The 26,460-nt window shown below is 35.0% G+C and overlaps 2 protein-coding genes across 7 annotated transcripts; both read left to right on the top strand.

The window, feature by feature from the left end:
* The first annotated feature begins 3,090 nt into the window (after positions 1 to 3,090).
* Positions 3,091 to 12,943, top strand: LOC116017859 (pentatricopeptide repeat-containing protein At4g19890-like). 4 transcript variants are annotated; one of them, XM_031258508.1, is made up of 6 exons: positions 3,091 to 3,274; positions 4,113 to 4,277; positions 10,053 to 10,116; positions 10,294 to 12,338; positions 12,523 to 12,655; positions 12,738 to 12,943. In XM_031258508.1, the coding sequence occupies exons 4-5, from the start codon at positions 10,377 to 10,379 to the stop codon at positions 12,631 to 12,633; spliced, it is 2,073 nt and encodes a 690-aa protein (XP_031114368.1). In that variant the 5' UTR covers positions 3,091 to 3,274; positions 4,113 to 4,277; positions 10,053 to 10,116; positions 10,294 to 10,376; the 3' UTR covers positions 12,634 to 12,655; positions 12,738 to 12,943. The 4 variants fall into 4 exon arrangements, with proteins under 4 accessions (XP_031114368.1, XP_031114367.1, XP_031114365.1 ...); XM_031258507.1 differs by lacking the exon at positions 12,738 to 12,943 and having other exon boundaries at positions 4,171 to 4,277; positions 10,294 to 12,650; XM_031258505.1 differs by lacking the exon at positions 12,738 to 12,943 and having other exon boundaries at positions 10,294 to 12,650.
* On the top strand, positions 12,876 to 14,876 carry LOC116017860 (F-box/kelch-repeat protein At3g06240-like). 3 transcript variants are annotated; one of them, XM_031258511.1, is made up of 3 exons: positions 12,876 to 13,013; positions 13,518 to 13,706; positions 13,881 to 14,876. In XM_031258511.1, the coding sequence occupies exons 2-3, from the start codon at positions 13,564 to 13,566 to the stop codon at positions 14,722 to 14,724; spliced, it is 987 nt and encodes a 328-aa protein (XP_031114371.1). In that variant the 5' UTR covers positions 12,876 to 13,013; positions 13,518 to 13,563; the 3' UTR covers positions 14,725 to 14,876. The 3 variants fall into 3 exon arrangements, with proteins under 3 accessions (XP_031114371.1, XP_031114369.1, XP_031114370.1); XM_031258509.1 differs by having other exon boundaries at positions 13,518 to 14,876; XM_031258510.1 differs by having other exon boundaries at positions 12,879 to 13,013; positions 13,553 to 14,876.
* The last annotated feature ends 11,584 nt before the right edge of the window (positions 14,877 to 26,460 follow it).

Below are 26,460 nucleotides of genomic sequence, written 5' to 3'. Positions count from 1 at the left end.
TTTGTTTGTTTTCACCCTTTTGTTTTTGGAGGGTTGGGTGCACTTTTATATTTGGAAGAGGAAGCGCTTGTTTAGTTTTTGAGAGGTGGAGATACCATCAAAGTCCTTTATATATATATATATATATATTTTATACATTAAGTATTTCATCTTAAGTAGACTAATTTTGAGCCCTAAAGCCTTTGCCAAATAGCGGTTGGAGGAGGTAAATCACGAGATGTTTGGTCCGTTCTCGAATTTTCACCTTTACCTGTACACTCTCCACACAAGGGGTCTTTGTCTGATCAGTCAAGGTCTCCCAATGACTGAAATTTGGATTGACTTGATGGTATGTGCTATATTATTATTGGATTTCTTCTTTTTTTTTTTTAAAAAAAAAAACTTCTTAGGTGATCCCAACTTCGCCGGACTAATCTTAAACCCACAAAACTCCGCCCCTAGAATTCTTGGGAGGTAAATCATGAGTCATGCAATCAGCCTACTGGTCATATCCTAGTCTTTATATGCGCATGCAATTCAGACCTTACATCATCATTGAGTCTTTTTCCTACACATATTTTCAGTAAGATTCAAACCACCACACTACCGCTTTCAGTCATGACCTTTAAGTCCGACAACAAACCAACTACACTAAATCCCATGGACTCATTATTGGATTTTAGGAATGTGGGTTGCCTGTATATCTTATATTTTACCGTTTTGACCATGATAGAAGATATGAATTGATTAAGACCCTGTTTGGTAAATAATTGGTCTATCAGTCAATTTTAGCCTATTTAATCATTATTAGTTGTTTGACTTAGTTAAAAAATCAATATAAGTGTTTGGTTAATAATCTTTTTGTAACTCCAAAGTACTAAATTTCAAAAGGCTACTCAAAGCAGCCTTTTCAATTGGCCTTTTGATAAAAGAAATAATACCAAACAGCTATCAGCTAACAGCTAATTTACCAAACACTTTTCTACAATCAGCTAATATTATTAATTAATTATGGCCCTGTTTGGTAAATAATCAGCCTATCAACCAATTTTGGCTTATTTGATCACTATTAGTTGTTTGGTTAATAAGTTTTTTGTAACTCCAAAATGCTAAAATTCAAAAGGCTACTCAAAACATTTTCAATTAGTTTTTTGAGAAAATAAATTATACCAAATAGCTATCAGCTAACAGTCAATTTATCAAACAATTTTCTACAATCAGCTAATATTATCAACAAATCATACTTTTTAACCCAAACAGCCAACAACCATTTACCAAACAGGACCTATACCTTCTAACCCAATCAGCTAACAAAATCAGCTAACAGCCATTTACCAAACATGGCCTAAAAAGTTTTGTGTTGTGCCGGCAGAAATTGCCTTGCATTTGAAACTTCCGCACACCGGCAGTAACATTTTGATGCTTCGGTTTGGTTTATTCCTATGGATCATTTGACATACTCCGAATATTTTATGATAACACTAGTATCAAACTTATAAGACAATTTGCAATCTTATGTATTTTCTTTTATCCATGTAATAGAAAAAATGCCAACTTAATTACCATTTATATTGTAATTTTTGTTTTTATTTAATGTGAAAATTAAAGTTTATAGAGAATTACATTGTATGAAAGTTTTATATAATCTTAATTTTAGGATAAAGGAGTTAAAAATCGCAAGCAAAGGCGGCATACCATAAATCATTACTCACGCGTGCATTAAATCATATATTTGGTATAAAGCCTATGCTATTTAAAAAAGGGACAATCATCTTGTACTAAACTTGAATACTAAGACAAGACATTTGCTTTCTGTAATTTTTTCCTTGACTTATTTCTTATTTTTCTTTAATTATTTTTATGTTAGATCGAATTAATATCACAATTATAAAATGTAACTTAAATATTTAAATGTAGGTTAGATGATATACTCAATCATATTCAAATTTATTGTGAATGAGGGCAAGGAGTTGAATCTAAATAAATAATTATCTTCTTGTATTATTTCAAACGACAAAATAAATTGAATTGTAAACTGCAACACACCTAAAATCAAAATGTCCCTGTTGCCTACTCCTAACCATGTAAATCTTACCTGAACCTTAAATTTCTAAGAAACTGCCATGATTTTCTTCTGCGTGATCTTTCCGGGTGGCCGTAAAAAACAGTTAATCTCCAGTTGGATGATACCGGGGTTGTAACTTTGACATCAACATGGTTACGAGAGTACTAACAAGCCAAGCTGAGTTCCTATATATCTTTCTAGAAAAATGCAAGACCTCCGCTACGTCCTATGCTATATATGTTTATTTATTTATATTTTAATAGAGTCAGTAGTAGTGTTAAAAAAATGAAATATAATTGTAATATAAAATGGTGTTTATATAAACACTTATATTAATAATATATACATACTAGGCAGGCGTGGCGGGTTTCTGCCGGCCTGCCAAGTCCGCAAGTTAGACGTGATAGGTTAAAAACCTGTCAAAATATGGGCCTAAAATATCAATTTTTTTTTTCGGGGCAAGTCGGGTTAGCCTGGCAAGTTAAGTCCGTTTTGATGGCTCTACTTGTAACTCAATAACACTTCTATAACTTTTTCAAATGAAAGGTCACGAATTCGAATCCAATGCTTCAATAGGTTTAGAAAAGAGTTAATTTAATTTTTGTTCCTAGATTTATAGGTGACAATCTACTTTTAGTCCTTTTTTATTAGAACATCATCATTTGGTCCTAGTATTATTGTGGCATGACCATTTTTAGTTCTTCATCAACAAAATCTTCGAAATATCGTCAAATACAAAGACATTTTAATCACTTTTAGTTGTATTTTTTATGTTTATTTTTTTGAAAACATCCATAATTAAAGTGCGAAATGCTCTTATATTTAACGATATTTTAACTGTTTTGTTAATAAAGGACCAACAATAATACTAAAACTAAAAGTGAATGTTCTAATAAAAAAAGACTTAAATGGATTGCCACCTATATAAATCGTTGGACAAAAAATGAAATTGACTCGTTTAGAAAATATGCATAAACAAGTAGTATATTGTATGATTTCAAAAGAAAAAAAAAAGTAGTATATTGTAATAAAATGAGGAGTACTAAACAAATAAATTTCCATATTCGTTTTCTTCTCATTAGGGCGTGTATCTGTGGAGGAAGCACACAAATTACAGCAACTCATCCCCACAGTCTTGTCGAATTGTTCAGATTTCGATTTCCGTTTGAAGCTGCTGTTGCCGGAGGCTGGTAGTTGTCGTACCTGACATAGTGTTTCTTACCCGATTTCGTAAGTTGTCTTCTGATTTCATTTTAGTTTGGGATTTATTGAGCTTCAATTTTGTTTTGTTTTGTTGTGTTTTTGTTTGTTTAGTGTCATATATCTTTGTGAAGTGGGAAAGTGTTGGTGTTTGTTCATTTTGAGATCATTAAATTTGTTCCATTTTGTGAAAATTTCCCATACATGAGCTTCTTTATACATTCATTAGTGGAAACGCAAGACACATTGGTATCTGAAGATTTTATTTTATTGGAGAATAAGAAAACTTAGGATAATACTCTGAAACTTGAAAGTTCTGTGGCAAACTTCAGATTTGCTGATTCTAGTGTTTTTTCTCATGTTATAGTATGAAATCATCAATTGAGGATAAATCTCCCATAATGCTATGATTTAAAGAACCTGTTTATTCTGCATTCATGTAGGTAATTTTCATTGCAGAGCATGAATTGTATACTGACATTTAATAATCATCCAATGATTCCAAATGCAAAAATTAGTTAAATAGTACAATCAGAAAGTTGCTGCACAACATCTCGTAACAAGTAATCGACCTCCATAGTTAGTATGCCTACCCTGAACTTATGCATCTTCCACATGAATAGTGTTTTTCCTGTATGTGATACACACACTACATTATCTTGATTAGCTATAATTAAGCACAAGCAAAGAACAACTATATATCTAATTATTCATCATGTATGAAGTTATTGGTCTAGGTAGTCAACAATTTAAACAATATTTTCAATTCTCTTAGGAACTGCCAACAATTGGTTTGTTTGTTCGTTTGTTTGTTTGACTTCTTATGTTTCTATGCTACTGTCTACTGACTATTATTCTCACTCGTTAGACCTCAGATCTCCCTTTTAGCCTTACTGACCTTGTTCCAAATTTCCAACGCTTCAAAGGACAACAGCCAATGCTCCAATAGTCTGATGAGTTGACAATTGTGCTTCCCCCCGACATCTCAATCTATGCTTCAGGCGAGCCGCGAGTGAGGCGAAATAGCAATAAGGTCAGTCATAGAACTTTCAATCTCTCTCACTTTAGATCTGTCTGATACAAATCTTTATAGTTTCAATCTGCAAGCCTCAGTTTAATGTTTGAGTTTTGATGCTTCATTTTTTTAGACCTGTCTGTTCAGTATTCACCTCATATATGTTAATCTGTTATATATTATTACTCCATATTATTTAAGTATTGTATCAATAGCTTTTGCTTTTCATTCCTACCTGACACACACATCAGCAGATCTGTTCGGTTTGAAAATCCAGATTTTTGAAATTATATTTAAGGTTCCTTTTTCAAGGTGTTATAAGGTATATTATCACATATGGTATCCTATATATTAGGAAAGTTGGAAACTAGGGTTTTAAGGTTACCATACAGAATGTCCTCCAAAGTCATATATATAGGATGGTGTACTCTTCTCAAAACCATGTGAGACATAGAGCTGCCAGTCAAGGTATTCTCCTAAAACCTTTGAACATGGTATCACAGCCTAGGTTATAAACACGAATTTTTTTTTTTTTTCGCTCCGCTGTCATCACCGCCCACCCACGAAGGATCGCCGGCGTCCGGCGACCCTCCCTGCGAAATCCGGCGCCGATCTGCCCTGCGCGTGAGGCTCACGCGCCACCGCACCACCGCCCACCTCCGCCACGCGCCGGCGCGTGAGCTGCCTCCGGCCACCGGAATTTTTCCCGGCCGACGTCTCCGAGCTCTCCCAGGTCTAGGGGTCTCGGATCTGGTCTGGGTTTGGACCAGTGTTGCTTCGGTTATTGCGGGTCTTCAATCAGGTTGTCTCGTACGCCCTCCGGTTATTGTTTTTTGTCTGTTTCTGATCTGTTTGGGCTCCATTTTTTGTGGGTATGGCTGAAAATAAGTCGATTGTTGTTACTGATATTGTTCCTGTGAATTCCAAAATCACGGACTGTAAGCTTAATGACTCTAATTACTTAGAGTGGTCTCTGGTCATTAAGCTTTATCTCACTAGTTTGGATAGAACAGACCACCTCACTGAGACCAAAGAGGATGCTAATTGGGTGAAGGATGATGCCCGTTTGCTCTTACAAATTCGTAATTCTATAGATGAGGGTATTCTTGGGTTTGTTAGTCATTGTTCTTCTGTTAAAGAATTGATGGATTATTTGGAATACTTGTACTCTGGGAAGGGGAATATCACTCGTATGTATGATGTTTGCAAGTCTTTTTATCGTGCCGAGAAGCAAAATTTGTCTCTTACTGCTTACTTTATGGAATTTAAGAAAACATATGAGGCTCTTAATAAACTCATGCCATTCACTGCTGACGTTAAAGAGCAACAAAAGCAACGTGAACAATTGGCTGTTATGAGTTTTTTGGCAGGTCTTCCTTCTGAGTTTGACACAGCTAGGTCCACAATTCTTAGTACATCTGAAATCCCTACCCTAGCTGATGTCTTCCCTCGCTTGATTCGATCCGAGCAGTCCAAGATACCCGATGTTCCCATCCCACCTAATAGTGCTCTTGTTAGTCGTACTCCTCACAATGGGAATGGTGGCAATTCCCAAGGGCACACTTCCGGTCATCCTCACAGTGGGAACAATGGATATTCCCAGGGGCGTACTTCCACCATTGTGTGTCACTATTGTCAAAAGCCAGGGCATATAAGGAGGGACTGTCGGAAGTTGCAAAGGGATCGTAGGAATTCTTCTGCCAATGTTGCATCTACACCTGAGGCACCTTCCAAGACTATCATGGTCTCTGATGAGTTTGCCAAGTTTTCTCAATACCAAGACTCTTTGAAGCATTCATCCTCTTCAATCACTGCAATTTCTGACTCAGGTAACCCGACCTCTTGTCTTCTATCATCATCATCCAAATGGGTTATAGACTCGGGTGCCACAGACCATATGACAGGTAATTCGAGTTTATTTTCCTCCATTTCTTCTTCTCCACATAGTTCCCCTGTCACCTTAGCGGATGGGTCCACCTCCCATGTACTTGGGTCTGGCTCCATTACGCCAATCCCCACACTCCCCTTACAGTCTGTCTTGCACCTCCCTAATTTCTCGTTCAATTTGATTTCGGTCAGCCAGCTTACCCGTGCTTTAAACTGTTCTGTTACGTTCTTCCCTGACCATTGTCTGTTTCAGGATCTTATGACGAAGAGGGTTATTGGTGAGGGGCGTGAGTCTGGGGGTCTCTACATTCTTGACACCAAGAGGTCAAAGTTGGTTGCTTGTTCGGGTGCTGTCACTCCGGTGGATGCTCATTGTCGTTTGGGGCATCCTTCCCTCCCGTTGTTGAAGAAATTGTGTCCACAATTTCGTAGTTTACCGTTTTTACATTGTGAGTCGTGTGAGTTTTCTAAGCACCGTCGTGTGCATTTGAGTCCTAGAGTTACCAAACGTGTGTCTACTTTGTTTGAGTTAGTACATTCAGATGTTTGGGGTCCGTGTTCTGTGACTTCTAAACTTGGCTATATAAGTATTTTGTTACCTTTGTTGATGATTTCACTCGAATGACATGGTTATATTTAATGAAGTCTCGTTCTGAATTGTTTGATGTGTTTCGTGGATTTTGTGCTGAAATTAAAACTCAATTTGGTGTCCATGTCAAAATATTACGCAGTGACAATGCTAAAGAGTATTTCTCGTACCCCTTTTCCTCTTATATGCATGGCATGGGTATGTTGCATCAATCTTCTTGTGTTGACACACCTTCCCAGAATGGGGTAGCTGAGCGCAAGAATCGGCATTTGCTTGAAACTGCAAGGGCCTTATTGTTTCAAAGGGGGGTTCCTAAGCAGTTCTGGGCTGATGCTGTTTCCACTGCCTGTTTCTTAATCAATCGCATGCCCTCTGTGGTTTTGGATGGGAAAACTCCGTACCATACTCTGTGTCCATCACAACCTTTGTTTCATATTGACCCCCGTATATTTGGTTGTGTATGTTTTGTTCGAGATGTCCGTCCTAACCTCACCAAGCTTGATCCAAAGGCTCTGAAGTGTGTGTTTCTTGGTTATTCTCGTGTGCAAAAGGGGTACAGGTGTTACTCTCCAAAGCTTGGTAGGTACTTTATTTTTATTGATGTCACTTTTCACGAGGATGTTCCTTTCTTTCCTTCTTTTCCGGATGCCATTGGTCAGGGGGAGGATGAGGGGGATGACATCTTGATGTATACAGTCACGACATCTGTCCCTATGCCTGCTCCTACTCCTCCAATTTTACAAGTCTATTCTCGTCGCCCTCGGCCTGCTGCCCCCGTTCCTGCTTTGCCTCAAGCTCCTCTTCCTGCCTCGGTACCTACTCCAATCCCTGATCAAGCTCCTCTTCCTGCCTCGGTACCTACTCCAATCCCTGAAACCACCTCTAAGTCAGTTGATCCAGTGTTAAATGATACCCTTCCTATTGCTAAGTCAGTTGATCCAGTGTTAAATGATACCCTTCCTATTGCTGTTCGAAAAGGTAAACGCAGTTGCACTTATCCTATATCCTCTTTTGCATCGTATGCTCAGCTGTCCTCTGTCTCCTGTTCTTTTGTGGCTTCCCTTGATTCCGTGTCCATTCCTAAAACTGTTAAGGAAGCCTTGTCTCATCCTGGGTGGCGAACTGCTATGATTGAGGAGATGAATGCTTTGGATCACAATGATACTTGGGAGTTGGTTGCCTTGCCTGCAGGTAAGAGGCCTATTGGTTGTAAGTGGGTGTTTGCTGTCAAGGTAAATTCTGATGGGTCTGTTGCTAGATTGAAAGCCCGTCTTGTGGCTAAAGGATATGCCCAAACCTATGGGGTTGATTATTCTGACACTTTTTCTCCTGTGGCTAAGCTTACTTCTGTCAGGTTACTCATTTCAATGGCAGCCATTAAAGATTGGCCACTGCATCAGCTTGATATCAAGAATGCCTTTTTGCATGGGGATCTTCGTGAAGAGGTGTACATGGAGCAACCTCCTGGGTTTGTTGCTCAGGGGGAGTCTGGGAAAGTATGCCGACTTCGAAGATCATTGTATGGACTGAAACAAAGCCCGCGAGCATGGTTTGGAAAGTTTAGTCAAGCAGTGGAGAGCTTTGGGATGGTGAAAAGTAAATCGGATCACTCAATGTTCTACAAGTGGTCCAAAACAGGCATAATCTGGTTAGTGGTCTATGTGGATGACATTGTCATTACAGGGAGTGACACCGAAGGAATTTCATCTCTTAAGTCATTCCTTCATAGTCAATTTCAGACAAAGGATTTGGGACCACTAAAGTACTTCCTGGGTATTGAAGTCATGAGGAATAAAACAGGTATATTACTGTCTCAACGAAAATATGTACTTGACTTACTGTCTGAAACAGGGAAACTAGGGTCTAAACCATGCAATACTCCTATGATACCAAACATGCAATTGTCAAAGGAGGGGGAGCTGTTTGAAGATCCTGAGAGGTATAGGAGATTAGTTGGGAAGTTGAACTACTTGACAGTAACTCGTCCAGACATTGCATATCCAGTGAGTGTTTTGAGCCAATATATGGCATCTCCAACTGTTGAGCATTGGGCAGCTGTAGAACACATCTTGAGTTATTTGAAGGGAGCTCCAGGACATGGAATTTTGTATAAAAATCATGGGCACACTAAGATCGAGTGTTTTACTGATGCTGATTGGGCAGGATCCAAAGAGGATCGTAGATCAACAACTGGATATTGTGTTTTCTTTGGAGGTAATTTGGTTTCGTGGAAAAGTAAGAAACAGAATGTGGTTTCTCGTTCGAGTGCAGAGTCTGAATATAGGGCAATGACACAATCAACATGTGAAGTGATGTGGATAAACAACCTTCCGAGTGAGGCTGGTTTTAAAGCTCCAATCCCTACAAAAGTATGGTGTGATAACCAAGCTGCTCTGCATATTGCATCAAACCCAGTGTTTCATGAACGAGCTGCTCTGCATATTGCATCAAACCCAGTGTTTCATGAACGAACTGCTCTGCATATTGCATCAAACCCAGTGTTTCATGAACGAACGAAGCATATAGAGATTGACTGTCATTTTGTTCGTGAGAAGATACAACAAGGGTTAATTTCCACTGGATTTGTAAAGACTGGAGAACAACTTGGGGATTTATTCACGAAGGCCCTAACTGGGACACGAGTTAGTTATCTGTGTAACAAGTTGGGCATGATTAATATCTTTGCTCCAACTTGAGGGGGAGTGTTATAAGGTATATTATCACATATGGTATCCTATATATTAGGAAAGTTGGAAACTAGGGTTTTAAGGTTACCATACATAATGTCCTCCAAAGTCATATATATAGGATGGTGTACTCTCCTCAAAACCATGTGAGACATAGAGCTGCCAGTCAAGGTATTCTCCTAAAACCTTTGAACACAAGGTATTCCATATCCCTATGCCATGCATGAGCATTGATTGACTTGATTTCATAGTAACAAGATTTTGAAAATAGTGTCAGATACTTTTTGCTAACAGTTTCTACAAAATTTCAATTCCTTTGAGAAGATATATTTTGATTTCTGTATCTTATAAGAGTTTGAGTGAAACAAAAAGAATTCCAATTTAAATTGTTTGTATATATACACTGAAAAGAGCATATAGATGCTTGAAAAAATCATTTAGAACATGGAAGGACATGTAGGTTCAACCGATGACGAAATTGAGTATGAAATTGCTGAGTTAGATATATTCGATTTGGGTATATATCAATATCACTTCTTTATTATTATTATTATTTAAACTTTAAAGTTAATAATTTCTTATAGTTCATTGTTTAGTTATTTTTAAAAATTTACTTTGATGTGTTTTTAGGTTTATCAAAGACTAATTTGGAACCTATGATTGATTAGTCCAAGTGTAAAGTTCATCATCAAGGGTAAGAGGATTTTGGTAAATATACATTAATATTCTTATTTTAGTCATTTAGTTATCTTTTCAAAATATTATATTTTAAAATAATATTTCACTCAATTTATTTTTAGTTGTATTGTAAATTGTAATATTATTAGGTATTATTATTTATACATTGATTTATAGGTTTAGCATTTGGCAGGACTACAGGAGTGCATGACAACATAAGAGTTGAATATCTTTGAGACTTTGAATACATTTGTGTTGACCTGTTGAAGTTTGTTCATGGTTCTGCTTGCTTTCCATCGTCTTCATTTGCAGCTCAGAGTTTTTTCCACTACACTCCTCGATGGCATCTTCCTTGCCAAACCCAAGCTCACATATTTTCACACTCAAACTGATCTTTACTCAAAACCCATTACTTTTTCCTTGTCCTCTTCAGAGCACAACTCTGTCATCCAAAGAGTCTGCTCTCTGGTTTATGAATCTTATAGCAATCAAGAAAATACCCATTTCAAATCCACGTTGCCAAAACTAGAACTGCCTTTGGATAGCGAACTCTTGACTCCAGAACAGTGTATCACTGTTGTGGCTTCTTTGGCTGATGAGGCGGGCTCAATTGCTGCCTTGAGTTTCTTTCATTGGGCAATTAGATACCCAAAATTTAGGCACTTTATGCGGCTTTACATAGTTTCATCGATGTGTTTGATGAGAAATGGGAATTTTGATAGAGCCCATGAAGTCATACATTGCATGGTCAAGAATTTTGGTGAGATTGGGATGTTGAAGGAGGCTGTAGATATGGTTTTTGAGATGCGGAACCAAGGATTGGTTTTTAGTGCGAGGACTTTGAACTGCATTGTAAGTGTAGCTGCTGAAACAGGGTGTATAGAGATTGCTGAGAATGTGTTTGATGAAATGTGTGAAAGAGGTCTTTATCCAGATTCTTTTTGTTTTGAGTCAATGGTTGTTGCTTACTGTAAATTGGGGAGAGCTGTGGATGCAGATAGATGGGTGAGTGCAATGCTGGAAAGGGGTTTTATTGTGGACAATGCGACTTGTACATTAATTATGAGTGTGCTTTGCCAAAAGGGGTTTGTGAACAGAGCATTTTGGATTTTTAATAGGTTAATTGAACTAGGCTTGACTCCAAACTTGATAAATTTTACTTGTTTGATAAATGGGTTGTCTAAGCGTGGCAGTGTTAAACAAGCGTTTGAGCTGTTAGAGGAAATGGTAGGGAAGGGTTGGAAACCCAATGTGTTTACTCACACAGCACTAATTGATGGTCTTTGTAAGAAGGGTTGGACCGAAAAGGCATTTAGGCTTTTCTTGAAACTTGTGAGGAGCGATAGTTACAAGCCAAATGTGCATACATATACAGTGATGATCACTGGATATTGCAAGGAGGAAAAATTGAACCGTGCAGAGATGCTTCTGAGTAGAATGCTGGAACAAGGGTTGGTCCCTAATGCTCAAACCTATACTTCTCTCATTGATGGGTACTGCAAAGTGGGTAATTTCACTCGTGCTTATGAGTTGATGGAAGTAATGAAGAAAGATGATTTGTTGCTTAGCATTAGTACATATAATTCAGTAATTGATGGACTCTGTAAAAAGGGAGAGGCTCGAGAAGCATATAAATTATTAAAGAAAGGACTGGAAACTGGGCTCTCTGCGGATTTAGTTACATATACCATTCTCATATCAGACTGTTGCAAACACGCTGACAATAGGTTAGCTTTTGCACTTTGGTGTAAGATGGTAAAGTTTGGTATCAACCCTGACATTCATACATACACCACGCTAATTGCGGCACAATGCAGGCAAAAGAGGATGAAAGAAAGTGAAAAGCTTTTTGATGATGCAATTAAATTAGGTTTGGTTCCAACAAAGGAAACTTTCACGTCCATGATATCTGGATACTGTAGAGACAAAAATATCAGTTCTGCTATGAAGTTCTTCCAGAGCATGGGAGAATATGGCTGTGCACCTGATTGCGTTACTTATGGTGCTCTGGTTAGTGGTCTTTGCAAGGAGTCTATGTTGGATGAGGCTAGAAAACATTATGACACAATGATGGATAAAGGAATTTCTCCATGTGAAGTCACACGGTTAACAATAGCTTATGAGTTTTGCAAGAAGGAAGAGCCTTCCACTGCAATCGCCCTCTTAGATAGATTAGACAAAAGGTTATGGACTCGTACAGTTGATACATTGATCAGAAAGCTTTGCAGTGAAAAGAAGGTTGACATGGCAGCGTTGTTTTTCCATAAATTGTTAGATAAATGCCAAATTGTGGATAAAATAACTCTTACAGCGTTTATGACTGCATGTTATGATAGCCAAAACTATGCCCTTGTTTCCAATGTAAACAAAAGGATTACAAAAGATAATCTTTGCTCTTCTGTTTTGCATTTCCACTCCTCAGATTGACACATTCCATGGAAATAATTCTCTCCTCTGGGAAGAAATGAAATTGGCGGGTCAGAGAAACAAGGAATTCAATTACAGGGGTCCGGTCCCTTTCATAAGCATATAGAACGACATATGACTAACATTTGGTAAGATTTTTTATTATTTGTTTGTACATAATCACCATCAAATCATTTATTTCTACCATTGTGAAGATTTTATGCTTTGCAGGGTTCTCTCAGATGTTGTTTGGAGGTTTAAATGACAATTATTCTCAACAGTTAGTTCTATAATCATTGGAATCCCATGAGCGTGGGGGCCACAGGGAAAGAGAAGGGACACTGAGGCTTTGCACTCAATTCAAGATTTCAAGTGACACCCTCAACCTTGATGCACTGGCCTCATGAACACTAGGTCATTTGGTCTGCTAAGGAAAATAGCATCTTTATTACAGTGTACTTGCTTGATAAAATACATGGAGCACTGTACCTTGCAGCATCTTGTCTGGTAAGTAAGCATGCTGTACCTGAAATCTGGAAGCACCTCATCTATCATTGCTCTTTCTCTCACATGTTATGGAAGACCATGGACATGTGGGCCCAGTCAACCCCTTAGCACATATTTCTTTTGTAGTTTTGAGAACTGAAACTGTTGATGACTGGCTGAAAAGTACACGCTTCTTTGTTTTTTCTTTTGGCTGTGCATCATTTCTGAGATAGCTTGGTGCCATTGTTGATGTCAATGGACCCAAGGCAATGAGTACAATCGGGATTTACACAAATTATTAATTTTTGTGTAATTACTCTATTTTGATGTATATGTACTGAATTGGAATGTCCATGCATGCCCTTTCTTGGTATTGCACCAGATTTCCCATATTTTAATGAAGTTGACTTCACCTTAAAACAAACAAGTCTTTGTCCATTAAGTTTTTCATTTTTTATAAATAGGTGTACAGTACAGGGGGGTGTCAAGGATTGCATTATAGATCTAATAGTTGACTTTTCCCAGTTTACAGTACACTAACAAACCTCAAGCAATCACAGAGCTTTGATGCATGGCAAGTGAAGAGCAGAAGATGGATGAGTTAGCTAACAAAGTGGAAACCAGTGTTCATCTCCAAGAATTCCCAGATCTCCCACAAGAAATCATCCTTGATATTCTCCTGAGGTTGCCGGTCAAGTCACTCCTACGATTCAGGTGCGTTTCCAAATGCTGGCTTTCTTTGATCTCCAGTCCTCAATTCATCAAAACCCATCTCGAGTTTTCAAAGAAATTTGGGCCCAAACGGCTTGCTCTCATGGCCACCCGGTTTGGTCAACCCGAGATCTGTTCTACTTACTCCATAGTTTGTGAAAATTCCTGTATTGTCAGAGTAGTTGAGCTCAACCACTTTCAGAAAACTGCCGATATACCTTCGCTCTGCATTCTGGGTTCCTGCAACGGATTGCTGTGTCTGTTGACCTCCTCGTATAAACTCTCGATCTGGAACCCGTCCACGAGACAAACAAGCATAATAGACGACCCGGGTTATGAAACTAAAGATGTTGGGTATGTAAGATATGGATTTGGGTACGATGAGTCCCACGACGATTATAAACTGGTGAAGGTATTCGGTTCCCCGCCTCCTATTGATGAACCCCACGGCATGTATGAAACCACCATTATGGTTTACAGCAGAAACGCCAAGTCTTGGAGAGTGATTCCGGGTTTTTACTACAGTGAAAACTTTCCCGGTGATAATGGAATTTTTCTCAATGGAGTTGTTCACTTGGGAGGCAGTAATCGCAGTTGGGATTTTTGTTCGGAGATTTATGCATTTGATTTGGCCGCAGAGACGCTTCGGACCATAACATTACCGGGCAGCTACGAAGACCAAAGACCCTTTTGGAGATTAGGCGTTTTGGGTGGAAATATTCTGGTGGCCTGTTGCCAGTGCTCACCGGAGACGTTGCATATATGGGCGTTGAAGAACTATGGCATGGTGGAGGAATGTTGGGGGAAATTGGTGTCGTTTTCATTGGATTACGATATCAGCATTTCGCCTGTGTTTGTGACCCAGAATGTGGACGAGGTTTTGCTGCAGTATGATCTGGACAAACTGCTTTTGTATAGGTTGAGAGATGATTCTTCGGTGCTGATTCAAATGTTTCCTCCAAATAACCATCTTTTGATTCAAATGGCTACCTACAATGAAAGCCTAGTTTCATATGCCTGATTCAATTCTGCTGTTCATATGTACCGCTTTAGTACGATAGATGTGTGTGGTTTCCAATTCCATTTAATTTGTACAAGTTTCACTTTTTGTTTGGGGAAATTAAGGATAAGTATATTCAGTTAAGTAATAATACTACACATACTTTTAGTTTATATTCCATTTTTTACTCTTTGATAGCTTGTGAACTCCCCAGCAAATAGCACATGTGATGCATGTGCTGTGATGTTTAATTTGTGGAGTGCAGCACAATGCCTTAGACTGCCCATCCATGCAAGGTGTTTTTTTTTTTTTTTTTTGGTGAGTACTATTGACTCTGTTACAATGTAGTATCTGTTCATACATACCATCCATGTAAGGTTTAGTTGCACCAATATGGAGCAAGTTGCTTATCTAGGTAATATAGTAGGTCATCCTCAAAATAATCCTTACAACAATACTTACAATCCGAGGGGAAAGAATCATCCTAATTTTTGATGGGGAGGTAGCAACCAACAAATGAACAATCCCCCACCAAGATTTCAGCAATAGGCCTCAACACATGAAAAGAAGGATAACTTAGAGGATGCATTATTCAAATTCATGCAAAGAATTAACTGAAGATTTCATGAAGAACACTAAGGCCTTCCCCAATAGTGATTTAGGTTGATTTTTGGAATAGTAAAAATCAAAGAGTAAGTTTTTAACAAATGTGGGGGTTGAGATTTTGGAGAAATTTTCCTCCGGCAAATATAGAAATTTTTGTAGAGATGTGGGCTCCACGTTGAAGAGATGGACACAACTCTAAAAATTCTTACTTAGTGTTACACTTCTTAATTTGGAGATCCAAGATGGATAGTTGATAAGAGTAGTCTTAGAGATGCCAATGGGGAGCTTACCAAGCAACACTGAAGCCAATCCTACAGAGCATGCACAATCAATCACCCTTCACAGTGGTATGGAGCTATAGATAAGTGATAAGGAACCTATGAAGTTTACAGATGCTAATGGTGATGCCCAATTGTCAAAAAAGGAAAATGAGAAGGATCTTGAGGAAAAACCACCTTTGATGGAGTATAGACCTCCTTTGCCTTATCTATCTAGGTTTAGAAAAGAGAAGAAATATAATCAATTCAATAAATTTTTAGAGTTATCCAATCTTCCTTTTGTTAGGGCCATAGCATATATAGATGCCCAACTATGCAAAATTCTTGATGGATATTTTAACCAAGAAAAATAACCTAGAAGAGTTGCCTATATTTACTTTGACTGAAGATTTCTATGCAATTTTACTCAACAAGATCCCAAAGGAACTGAAGGACCTAAGGAGTACAGTTTTACTTTACCCTATATCTTATTGGTTATTTATATGTAGAGAAGATTTTGGCAAATTTGGGAGCTAGTATTAATTTAATGTTTTACTTTCTATTCTGAAAATTAGGGTTGTGGGAGTCTAAACCAACTTGTATGAGTACTCAATTGATTGATAAGTCTATTAAGTGGCAAATTATACCGTGCACCACGGTGCACATAGAAATGTGCACCACGTACGTAAACGACGTCGTTTTGAGCATTGTAAACTAATCGTCTTTTTTTTTTTTTTTTTGGAAATCACGTTTCCCGTTTCAGTCGGTCTGTGTATTTATGTTAATATTCTGTGTATTCTAGGTAAGCGTTCTGTGTATTCCAGGCAATCATTCTGTGTATTCTAGGTAACCATTCTGTGTATTCTAGGTAACCATTCTGTGTATTCATGTTAGTAACACATGTTGTGATGTGTTTGTGCATTCGAATGTTTAGGAGGATGAGTTATGTGTATTTTGTTTCAATATTCTGTGTATTAATGTTATTAACACAGGTTGTGATGTGTTTGTATTCGAATGTTAGGAGGATGAGTTCTGTGTATTTTGTGTCAATATTCTGTGTATTCTGGGCAAACATTCTGTGTATTCTAGGCAAACGTTCTGTGTATTCTAGATAATGATTATGTGTATTATAGATAATGAATTCCCTGGAGTCGTCCGCGTTCGCGTCCACTAACATTGAAACGACGTCGTTTTGGACCAGGGTGCACATTGCTATGTGCACCGTGGTCAACGATATAACAATTGCTACTAAGTACCCTAGAGACATTTTATTGAGGATGTGTTGGTCAAAATATTGGTAGTAGCTTAGCTTGGAATAAATAGGTCATGGTGAGTAAAAAGAACATGATTATACTAGAGGAAAATAGGAAATAGTGATGGTTGAGGTAGGTAGGTGATCTAGATGGTTTGATAGGTGGGTGAAGGTAATAATATAAAAATAAGTGAAGTGAATGTGTATAATAAGTAAAGATAATTGTGGAATATAATTCCTATTCAATATCTTTTCTATTTCTAAAACGAACCAAAATATAAATACAATTCCTAAAATATATTCCTTCCAAGAACCAAATAGTGGAATATAGTTCCTATTTTATATCTTATTGCTTTTCGATTCCCTCTTGAATATTATTCTTTTCCTCTAAAATCAATTAGGTGAACCAAATATATATATACTTTAATTAAGGGCTACTTAGTATGGACAATTTTTTTCCATTACCATTTCCTACATTTTCATTTTGTATACTCTTTACCCTTTCTACATTGAATTGAAAACAAATAGACCCAATTCTCTAAATGAAAAATTTCTTCGTTAGCCCACCCAATTTCCTCCAACTCCAAATATCTAACCCTAACCCTTTATATGCTCATTACCATTTCCCCTCTCTACCCTCTCTCTCTCTAAGCACCGAAGTACGTCCTCTCTCTTATTCCTCACTTTCTCTTTACCTTTTCTAAATGGAAAATAAATAGGCCCAATTTTTTAACCCTAACAATTTATATGATGTTTACCATTCCCCCCTACCTTCTCTAAGCACCAAAATCCTCTCTCTTATTCCTCCCTTTCCATTTCATATATTTCTATTATTTATACTCTTTGCTCTTTGCCTTTTCTAAATGAAAAATAAATAGGCCCAATTCTCTAAATGAAATTTGTTTTTGTCGGCCCACCCAATTTCCTCCTGTCTAAATGTCTAACTCTAACAATTTATATGCTCCTTACCATTTCTCCACTCTATCATTCCCTCTCCCCTCTCTCTCACTCTAAGCACTTAAATCCTCTCTCAAGACTGCTCTTCCTTTAATCTTCTCTCTCACTCTCAATATCTTTTGATTCTCGTCTCTCGATTGAAAAACAAGGTGGTAATACATCTATCAGTCCGATCTCTTCCATCATCATCGAAACTCCTTAGATTGAGAAGGTAATGTTGGAAAAAATGGCAATAAATGGCATTTTAAGTGACCATTTTGTGGTATAAATATATGTAGGGTCCACATTCGATTTGGGTAGGGTCAAAGTGGATTCGGATTCTTCGTAATGAGACGAAGAGATCGATATATTATACGCTCAAAATGGATAATGGGTGAATGAGAAATTGGTTCTCAAAGTAGACCCATTGAGGTGGAAAAAATGTGGGAAAAGCTTTAAGGAAAGCATTTGTCTAGAGCTGTCAATGCGGGCTGGCGGGCCTCGCCCCGCCAAAGCCCGCCTTTGTGGCGGGGCGGGCTAAAAAGCCCGCCAAAAAGCAGGCCTAAGTAGTGGCAGCCCGCCCCGCCCCGCCTTAAGCCCGCAGGCCTAGGCGGGGCCCCACCAAATTTAAAAAGTTTTTAATTTAAATAAAAATTAATATAAAAATGTAGTAAGTGTATATTAAAATAATTTGGATAATTTAAACATATAGTAATGTATTTGTAATTTTTTAAACACAATAATAACTAATAAATAAGTGTTAATCCATAAGTTAATAACAAATCATTTATATAATTTACTAATATTTTGAACTTGATTTTATATATATATATATATATATATATATATATATATATATATATATATACATACATACATATTAATTAGAGTATTAGTTTACAGTTTGATATATATTATAATTATAGTGTTAGTTTACAGTTTATAGTACGTATATTATAATTAATGTATTAGTTTATAGATTGAAAACTAATATAATTATATAATTAGTTTAGAAAATTCAATATAATTATATATTGAATTTTGGTTTACAGTTTACACTGTAAACAAAAATTGAATTACTATTATATTAATTATATTTATATAAAAGGGTGTGTGTATATATATAAATATATATATATATATATATATATATATATATATATATATATATATATATATATATATATTACACACACACTAATGTTAGTAATATAATAAAAATTAAAAGACATATTAAATGTCATAGATTTACCATTATAGTATTTATTTATTTTAATACATTTTTTTATTATACATTTGGCGGGCCCCCGCCGGCCCGCCAAGCCCGCGGGTTAGGCGGGGGCGGGCTAAAAAGCCCGCCTTAAAACGGGCTAAAAAAATTAGAGCCCGTCCCGCCCTTATGGCGGGGCGGGACGGGTTAGCCCGGCGGGCTAAGCCCGTTTTGACGGCTCTACATTTGTCCCACATTGGTTTGGGAAGAGGATTTCACCCAATATATATACCAGAGGCTTTTTAAAGCTAATTGACTTGTATGGCATAGAGGCTCTCTTTCGCGCGCAGGGGGGGGGTGGGGGTGAAAATCAAATCCCAAAATGAGTTCGAAAAGGCTTGAACTCATGTGCGCCGGCACCTGCGGGTCTAATTAATTTTTCAGGTAAAGTTCGATGGCCTGTTTGACATATTTTTTGCAAAAAAAGTCATATTTACATTACAGGTCACTAACAGGTAATTATGCCTTGATGAACTAAATTAACATTTTTATGTATCTAATTGCAACTTTAAACACTTTGAGGGCCAAATTAATTTTTCAGGTAAAGTTCGATGGCCTATTTGACATATTTTTTGCAAAAAAAATAAAGTTCGATGGCCTATTTGACATATTTTTTGCAAAAAAAAAAAAGTTCGATGGCCTATTTGACATATTTTTTGCAAAAAAAAAAAAAAGAAGAAGTCATATTTACATTTACCCGCTATTACAGGTCACTAACAGGTAATTATGCCTTGATGAACTAAATTGACATGTCTATATACCTAATTGCAAATTTAAAAAGTTTGAGGGCTTATTTAATTTTTCAGGTAAAGTTCGATGGCCTATTTGACATGTTTTTTGAAAAATAGTCATATTTACATTACCTGCTATTACAGGTCACTAACAGGTAATTATGCCTTGATGAACTAAATTGACATGTTTATGTACCTAATTGCAATTTTAAAAAGTTTGAGGGTCTAATTAATTTTTTAGGTAAAGTTCGATGGCCTATTTGACATATTTTTTGCAAAAAAAAAGAAGAAGTCATATTTACATTACCTGCTATTATAGGTCACTAATAGGTAATTATGCCTTGATGAACTAAATTGACATGTCTATGTACCTAATTGCAAATTTAAAAAGTTTGAGGGCCTATTTAATTTTTCATGTAAAGTTCGATGGCCTATTTGACATGTTTTTTAAAAAATAGTCATATTTACATTACCTGCTATTACAGGTCACTAACAGGTAATTATGCCTTGATGAACTAAATTTTGACATGTTTATGTACCTAATTGTAATTTTAAAAAGTTTGAGGGTCTAACTAATTTTTCAGGTAAAGTTCGATGGGCTATTTGACATATTTTTTGCCAAAAAAGTCATATTTATATTGCCTGCTATTACAGGTCACTAAAAGGTAATTATGCCTTGATTAACTAAATTGACATGTTTATATACCTAATTGCAATTTTAAACACTTTGAGTGCCTAATTAATTTTTCATGTAAAGTTCGATGGCCTATTTGACATATTTTTTGCCAAAAAAGTCATATTAATATTTACGTGGTATTACATGTCACTAATAGGAATTATGCCTTGATGAACTAAATTGACATGTATATGTATCTAACTACAACTTTAAACACTTTGAGGGCCAAATTAATTTTTCAGGTAAAGTTTGATGGATAATTTTGATATATTTTTTGCAAAGAAAAGTCATATTTACATTTACCTGCTATTACAGGTCATTAACATGTAATTATGCCTTGATGAACTAAATTGACATGTCTATGTACCTAATTGAAAATTTAAAAAGTTTGAGGGCCTAATTAATTTTTCAGGTAAAGTTCGATGGCCTATTGGACATGTTTTTTAAAAAATAGTCATATTTACATTACGTGCTATTACAGGTCACTAACAGGCAATTATGCCTTGATGAACTAAATTGACATGTTTATGTATCTAATCGCAACTTTAAACACTTTGAGGGCTAAATTAATTTTTCAGGTAAAGTTTGATGGCATATTTGACATATTTTTTGCAAAAAAGAAGAAGTCATATTTACATTTACCTACTATTACAGGTCACTAACAGGTAATTATGCCTTGATTAACTAAATTGACATGTTTATATACCTAATTGAAATTTTAAACACTTTGAGTGCCTAATTAATTTTTCATGTAAAGTTCGATGGCCTATTTGACATATTTTTTGCAAACAAAGTTATATTTATATTTACCTAGTATTACAGGTCACTAACAGGTAATTATGTTTTGATAAACTAAATTGACATGTTTATTTATCTAACTGCAACTTTAAACACTTTGAGGGCCAAATTAATTTTTTAGGTAAAGTTTGATGATCTATTTGACATAATTTTTTGCAAAGAAAAGTCATATTTACATTTACCTGCTATTATCGGTCACTAACAGGTAATTATGCATTGATTAACTTAATTGACATGTTTATATATACCTAATTGCAATTTTAAAAAGTTTGAGGGTCTAATTAATTTTTCAAGTAAAGTTCGATGGCCTATTTGACATAGTTTTTGCAAAAAAAAGTCATATTTATATTTACCTGCAATTACAGGTCACTAACAGGTAATTATGCCTTGATTAACTTAATTGACATGTTTATATACACCTAATTGCAATTTTAAACACTTTGAGTGCCTAATTAATTTTTCAGGTAAAGTTCGATGACCTATTTGATATATTTTTTGCAAAAAAGAAGAAGTCATATTTAAATTTACCTGCTATTACAGGTTACTAACAGGTAATTATGCCTTGATGAACTAAATTGACATGTCTATGTATCTAATTGCAAATTTAAAAAGTTTGAGGGCCTAATTAATTTTTCAGATAAAGTTCGATGGCCTATTTGACATCTTTTTTTGCAAAAAAAGACATATTTATATTTACCTGCTATTACAGGTCACTAACAGGTAATTATGCCTTGATTAACTTAATTGACATGTTTATATACCTAATTGAAATTTTAAACACTTGGAGTGCCTAATTAATTTTTCATGTAAAGTTTGATGGCCTATTTGACATATTTTTTGCCAAAAAAATCATATTTATATTTACCTGGTATTTCAGGTCACTAAAAGGTAATTATGCCTTGATGAACTAAATTGACATGTTTATGTATCTAACTACAACTTTAAACACTTTGAGGGCAAAATTAATTTTTCAGGTAAAGTTTGATGGCCTATTTGACATATTTTTTGCAAATAAAAGTCATATTTACATTTACATGATATTACAGGTCACTTACAGGTAATTATGCCTTGATTAACTAAATTGACATGTTTATATATCTAATTGAAATTTTAAACACTTTGAGTGCCTAATTATTTTTTCATGTAAAGTTTGATGGCCTATTTGACATATTTTTTGCCAAAAAAATCATATTTATATTTACCTGGTATTACAGGTCACTAACAGGAATTATATTTATATTTACCTGGTATTACAGGTCACTAACAGGAATTATGCTTATATTTACCTGGTATTACAGGTCACTAACAGGAATTATGCTTTGATGAACTAAATTGACATGTTTATGTATCTAACTGCAACTTTAAACACTTTGAGTGCCAAATTATTTTTTCAGGTAAAATTTGATGGTCTATTTGACATATTTTTCGCATAAAAAGACATATTTACATTTACCTGTTATTATAGGTCACTAACAGGTAATTATGCCTTGATTAACTTAATTGACATGTTCATATATATCTAATTGCAACTTTAAACACTTTGAGAGCTAAATTAATTTTTCAGGTAAAGTTTGATGGCCTATTTGACATATTTTTTGCCAAAAAAATCATATTTATATTTACCTAGTATTACAGGTCACTAACAGGAATTATGCCTTGATGAACTAAATTGACACGTTTATGTATCTAACTGCAACTTTAAACACTTTGAGGGCCAAATTAATTTTTCAAGTAAAGTTTGATGGCCTATTTGACATATTTTTTGCAAAGAAAAGTCATATTTACATTTACCTGCTATTGCAGGTAACTAACAGGTAATTATGCCTTGATGAACTAAATTGACATGTTTATGTACCTAATTGCAATTTTAAAAAGTTTGAGGGTCTAATTAATTTTTCAGGTAAAGTTCGATGGCCTATTTGACATATTTTTTGCAAAAAAAAAGAAGTCATATTTACATTTACCTACTATTACAGGTCACTAACAGGTAATTATGCCTTGATTAACTAAATTGACATGTTTATATACCTAATTGCAATTTTAAACACTTTGAGTGCCTAATTAATTTTTCATGTAAAGTTTGATGGCCTATTTGACATATTTTTTGCCAAAAAAATCATATTTATATTTACCTGGTATTCCAGGTCACTAACAGGAATTATGCCTTGATGAACTAAATTGACATGTTTATGTATCTAACTGCAACTTTAAACACTTTGAGGGCAAAATTAATTTTTCAGGTAAAGTTTGATGGCCTATTTGACATATTTTTTGCAAAGAAAAGTCATATTTACATTTACCTGCTATTACAGGTCACTAACAGGTAATTATGCCTTGATGAACTAAATTGACATGTTTATGTACCTAATTGCAATTTTAAAAAGTTTGAGGGTCTAATTAATTTTTCAGGTAAATTTTGATGGCCTATTTGATATATTTTTTTCCAAAACAAATCATATTCATATTTATCTAGTATTACAGGTCACTAACAGGAATTATGCCTTGATGAACTAAATTGACATGTTTGTGTATCTAACTGCAACTTTAAACACTTTGAGGGCCAAATTAATTTTTCAGGTAAAGTTCGATGGCCTATTTGACATATTTTTTGCCAAAAAAATCATATTTATATTTACCTAGTATTACAGGTCACTAACAGGAATTATGCCTTGATGAACTAAATTGACATGTTTGTGTATCTAACTGCAACTTTAAACACTTTGAGGGCCAAATTAATTTTTCAGGTAAAGTTCGATGGCCTATTTGACATATTTTTTGCAAAAAAAAGTCATATTTACATTTACCTGCAATTACAGGTCACTAACAGGTAATTATGCCTTGATTAACTTAATTGACATGTTTATATACACCTAATTGCAATTTTAAACACTTTGAGACATGTTTATATACACCTAATTGCAATTTTAAACACTTTGAGTGCCTAATTAATTTTTCTAATTGCAATTTTAAACACTTTGAGTGCCTAATTAATTTTTCAGGTAAAAATTTTAAACACTTTGAGTGCCTAATTAATTTTTCAGGTAAAGTTCGATGACCCTTTGAGTGCCTAATTAATTTTTCAGGTAAAGTTCGATGACCGTTTTGATATATTTTTTTCCAAAAAAGTCTTATTTATATTTACTTGGTATTACAGGTCACCAACAGGTAATTATGCATTGATTACTAAATTGACTTGTTTATGTATCTAATCGCAACTTTAAACACTTTGAGGGCTAAATTAATTTTTCAGGTAAAGTTCGATGGCCTATTTGACATATTTTTTGCAAAAAAGGTAAAGTTCGATGGCCTATTTGACATATTTTTTGCAAAAAAGGTAAAGTTCGATGGCCTATTTGACATATTTTTTGCAAAAAAGAAAAAGTTCGATGGCCTATTTGACATATTTTTTGCAAAAAAGAATAAGTCATATTTACATTTACCTACTATTACAGGTTACTAACAGGTAATTATGCCTTGATTAACTAAATTGACATGTTTATATACCTAATTGAAATTTTAAACACTTTGAGTGCCTAATTAATTTTTCATGTAAAGTTCGATGGCCTATTTGACATATTTTTTGCAAAAAAGAATAAGTCATATTTACATTTACCTACTATTACAGGTTACTAACAGGTAATTATGCCTTGATTAACTAAATTGACATGTTTATATACCTAATTGAAATTTTAAACACTTTGAGTGCCTAATTAATTTTTCATTTAAAGTTCGATGGCCTATTTGACATATTTTTTTTGCCAAAAAAGTCATATTTATATTTACCTGGTATTACATGTCACTAATAGGAATTATGCCTTGATGAACTAAATTGACATGTTTATGTATCTAACTGCAACTTTAAACACTTTGAGGGCCAAATTAATTTTTCAGGTAAAGTTCGATGGCCTACTTGACATATTTTTTTTGCAGAAAAAAAAGTCATATTTACATTTACCTGTTATTACATGTCACTAACAGGTAATTATTCGTTGATAAACTAAATTGATATGTCTACGTATCTAATTGCAAATTTAAAAAGTTAGAGGGCCTAATTATTTTTACAGGTCAAGTTCGAAGGCCTATTGGACATGTTTTTTGAAAAATAGTCATATTTACATTACGTGCTATTACAGGTCACTAACAGAAAATTATGCCTTGATGAACTAAATTGACATGTTTATGTACCTAATTGCAATTTTAAAAAGTTTGAGGGTCTAATTAATTTTTCAGGTAAAGTTCGATGGCCTATTTGACATATTTTTTTGCAAAAAAAGTCATATTTACATTACAGGTCACTAACAGGTAATTATGTCTTGATGAATTAAATTGACATGTTTATGTATCTAATTGCAATATTAAACACTTTGAGGGCCAAATTAATTTTTCAGGTAAAGTTCGATGGTCAATTTGACATATTTTTTGCAAAAAAAAAGAAAAAGTCATATTTACATTACCTGCTATTACAGGTCACTAACAGGTAATTATGCCTTGATTAACTTAATTGACATGTTTATATATATCTAATTGTAATTTTAAACACTTTGAGTGCCTAATTAATTTTTCAGGTAAAGTTTGATGGCCTATTTGACATATTTTTTGCCAAAAAAATCATATTTATATTTACCTAGTATTACAGGTCACTAACAGGAATTATGCCTTGATGAACTAAATTGACATGTTTGTGTATCTAACTGCAACTTTAAACACTTTGAGGGCCAAATTAATTTGTCAGGTAAAGTTCGATGGCCTATTTGACATATTTTTTTTGCAGAAAAAAAAGTCATATTTACATTTACCTGTTATTACATGTCACTAACAGGTAATTATTCGTTGATAAACTAAATTGATATGTCTACGTATCTAATTGCAAATTTAAAAAGTTTGAAGGCCTAATTAATTTTTCGGGTAAAGTTCGATGGCCTATTTGACATATTTTTTGTAGAGAAAAGTCATATTTACATTCACCTTCTATTATAGGTCACTAAGAGGTAATTATGCCTTGATTAACTTAATTGACATGTTCATATATATCTAATTGCAATTTTAAACACTTTGAGTGCCTAATTAATTTTTCAGGTAAAGTTCGATGACCTATTTGACATATTTTTTGCAAAAAAGAAGAAGTCATATTTAAATTTACCTGCTATTACAGGTTACTAACAGGTAATTATGCCTTGATGAACTAAATTGACATGTCTATGTATCTAATTGCAAATTTAAAAAGTTTGAGG

This window comes from Ipomoea triloba, chromosome 4, assembly GCF_003576645.1.
Source record: "Ipomoea triloba cultivar NCNSP0323 chromosome 4, ASM357664v1".
Taxonomy (NCBI): domain Eukaryota; kingdom Viridiplantae; phylum Streptophyta; class Magnoliopsida; order Solanales; family Convolvulaceae; genus Ipomoea; species Ipomoea triloba.
The sequence above is the reverse complement of the archived record's forward strand: the minus strand, read 5'-3'. Positions and strand labels throughout refer to the sequence as shown.

Excerpts from the sequence above, each read along its gene's own strand:
- LOC116017859 (XM_031258507.1), top strand. The coding sequence starts at position 10,377 with ATGGTTCTGCTTGCTTTCCATCGTCTTCATTTGCAGCTCAGAGTTTTT.
- LOC116017860 (XM_031258509.1), top strand. The coding sequence starts at position 13,564 with ATGGCAAGTGAAGAGCAGAAGATGGATGAGTTAGCTAACAAAGTGGAA.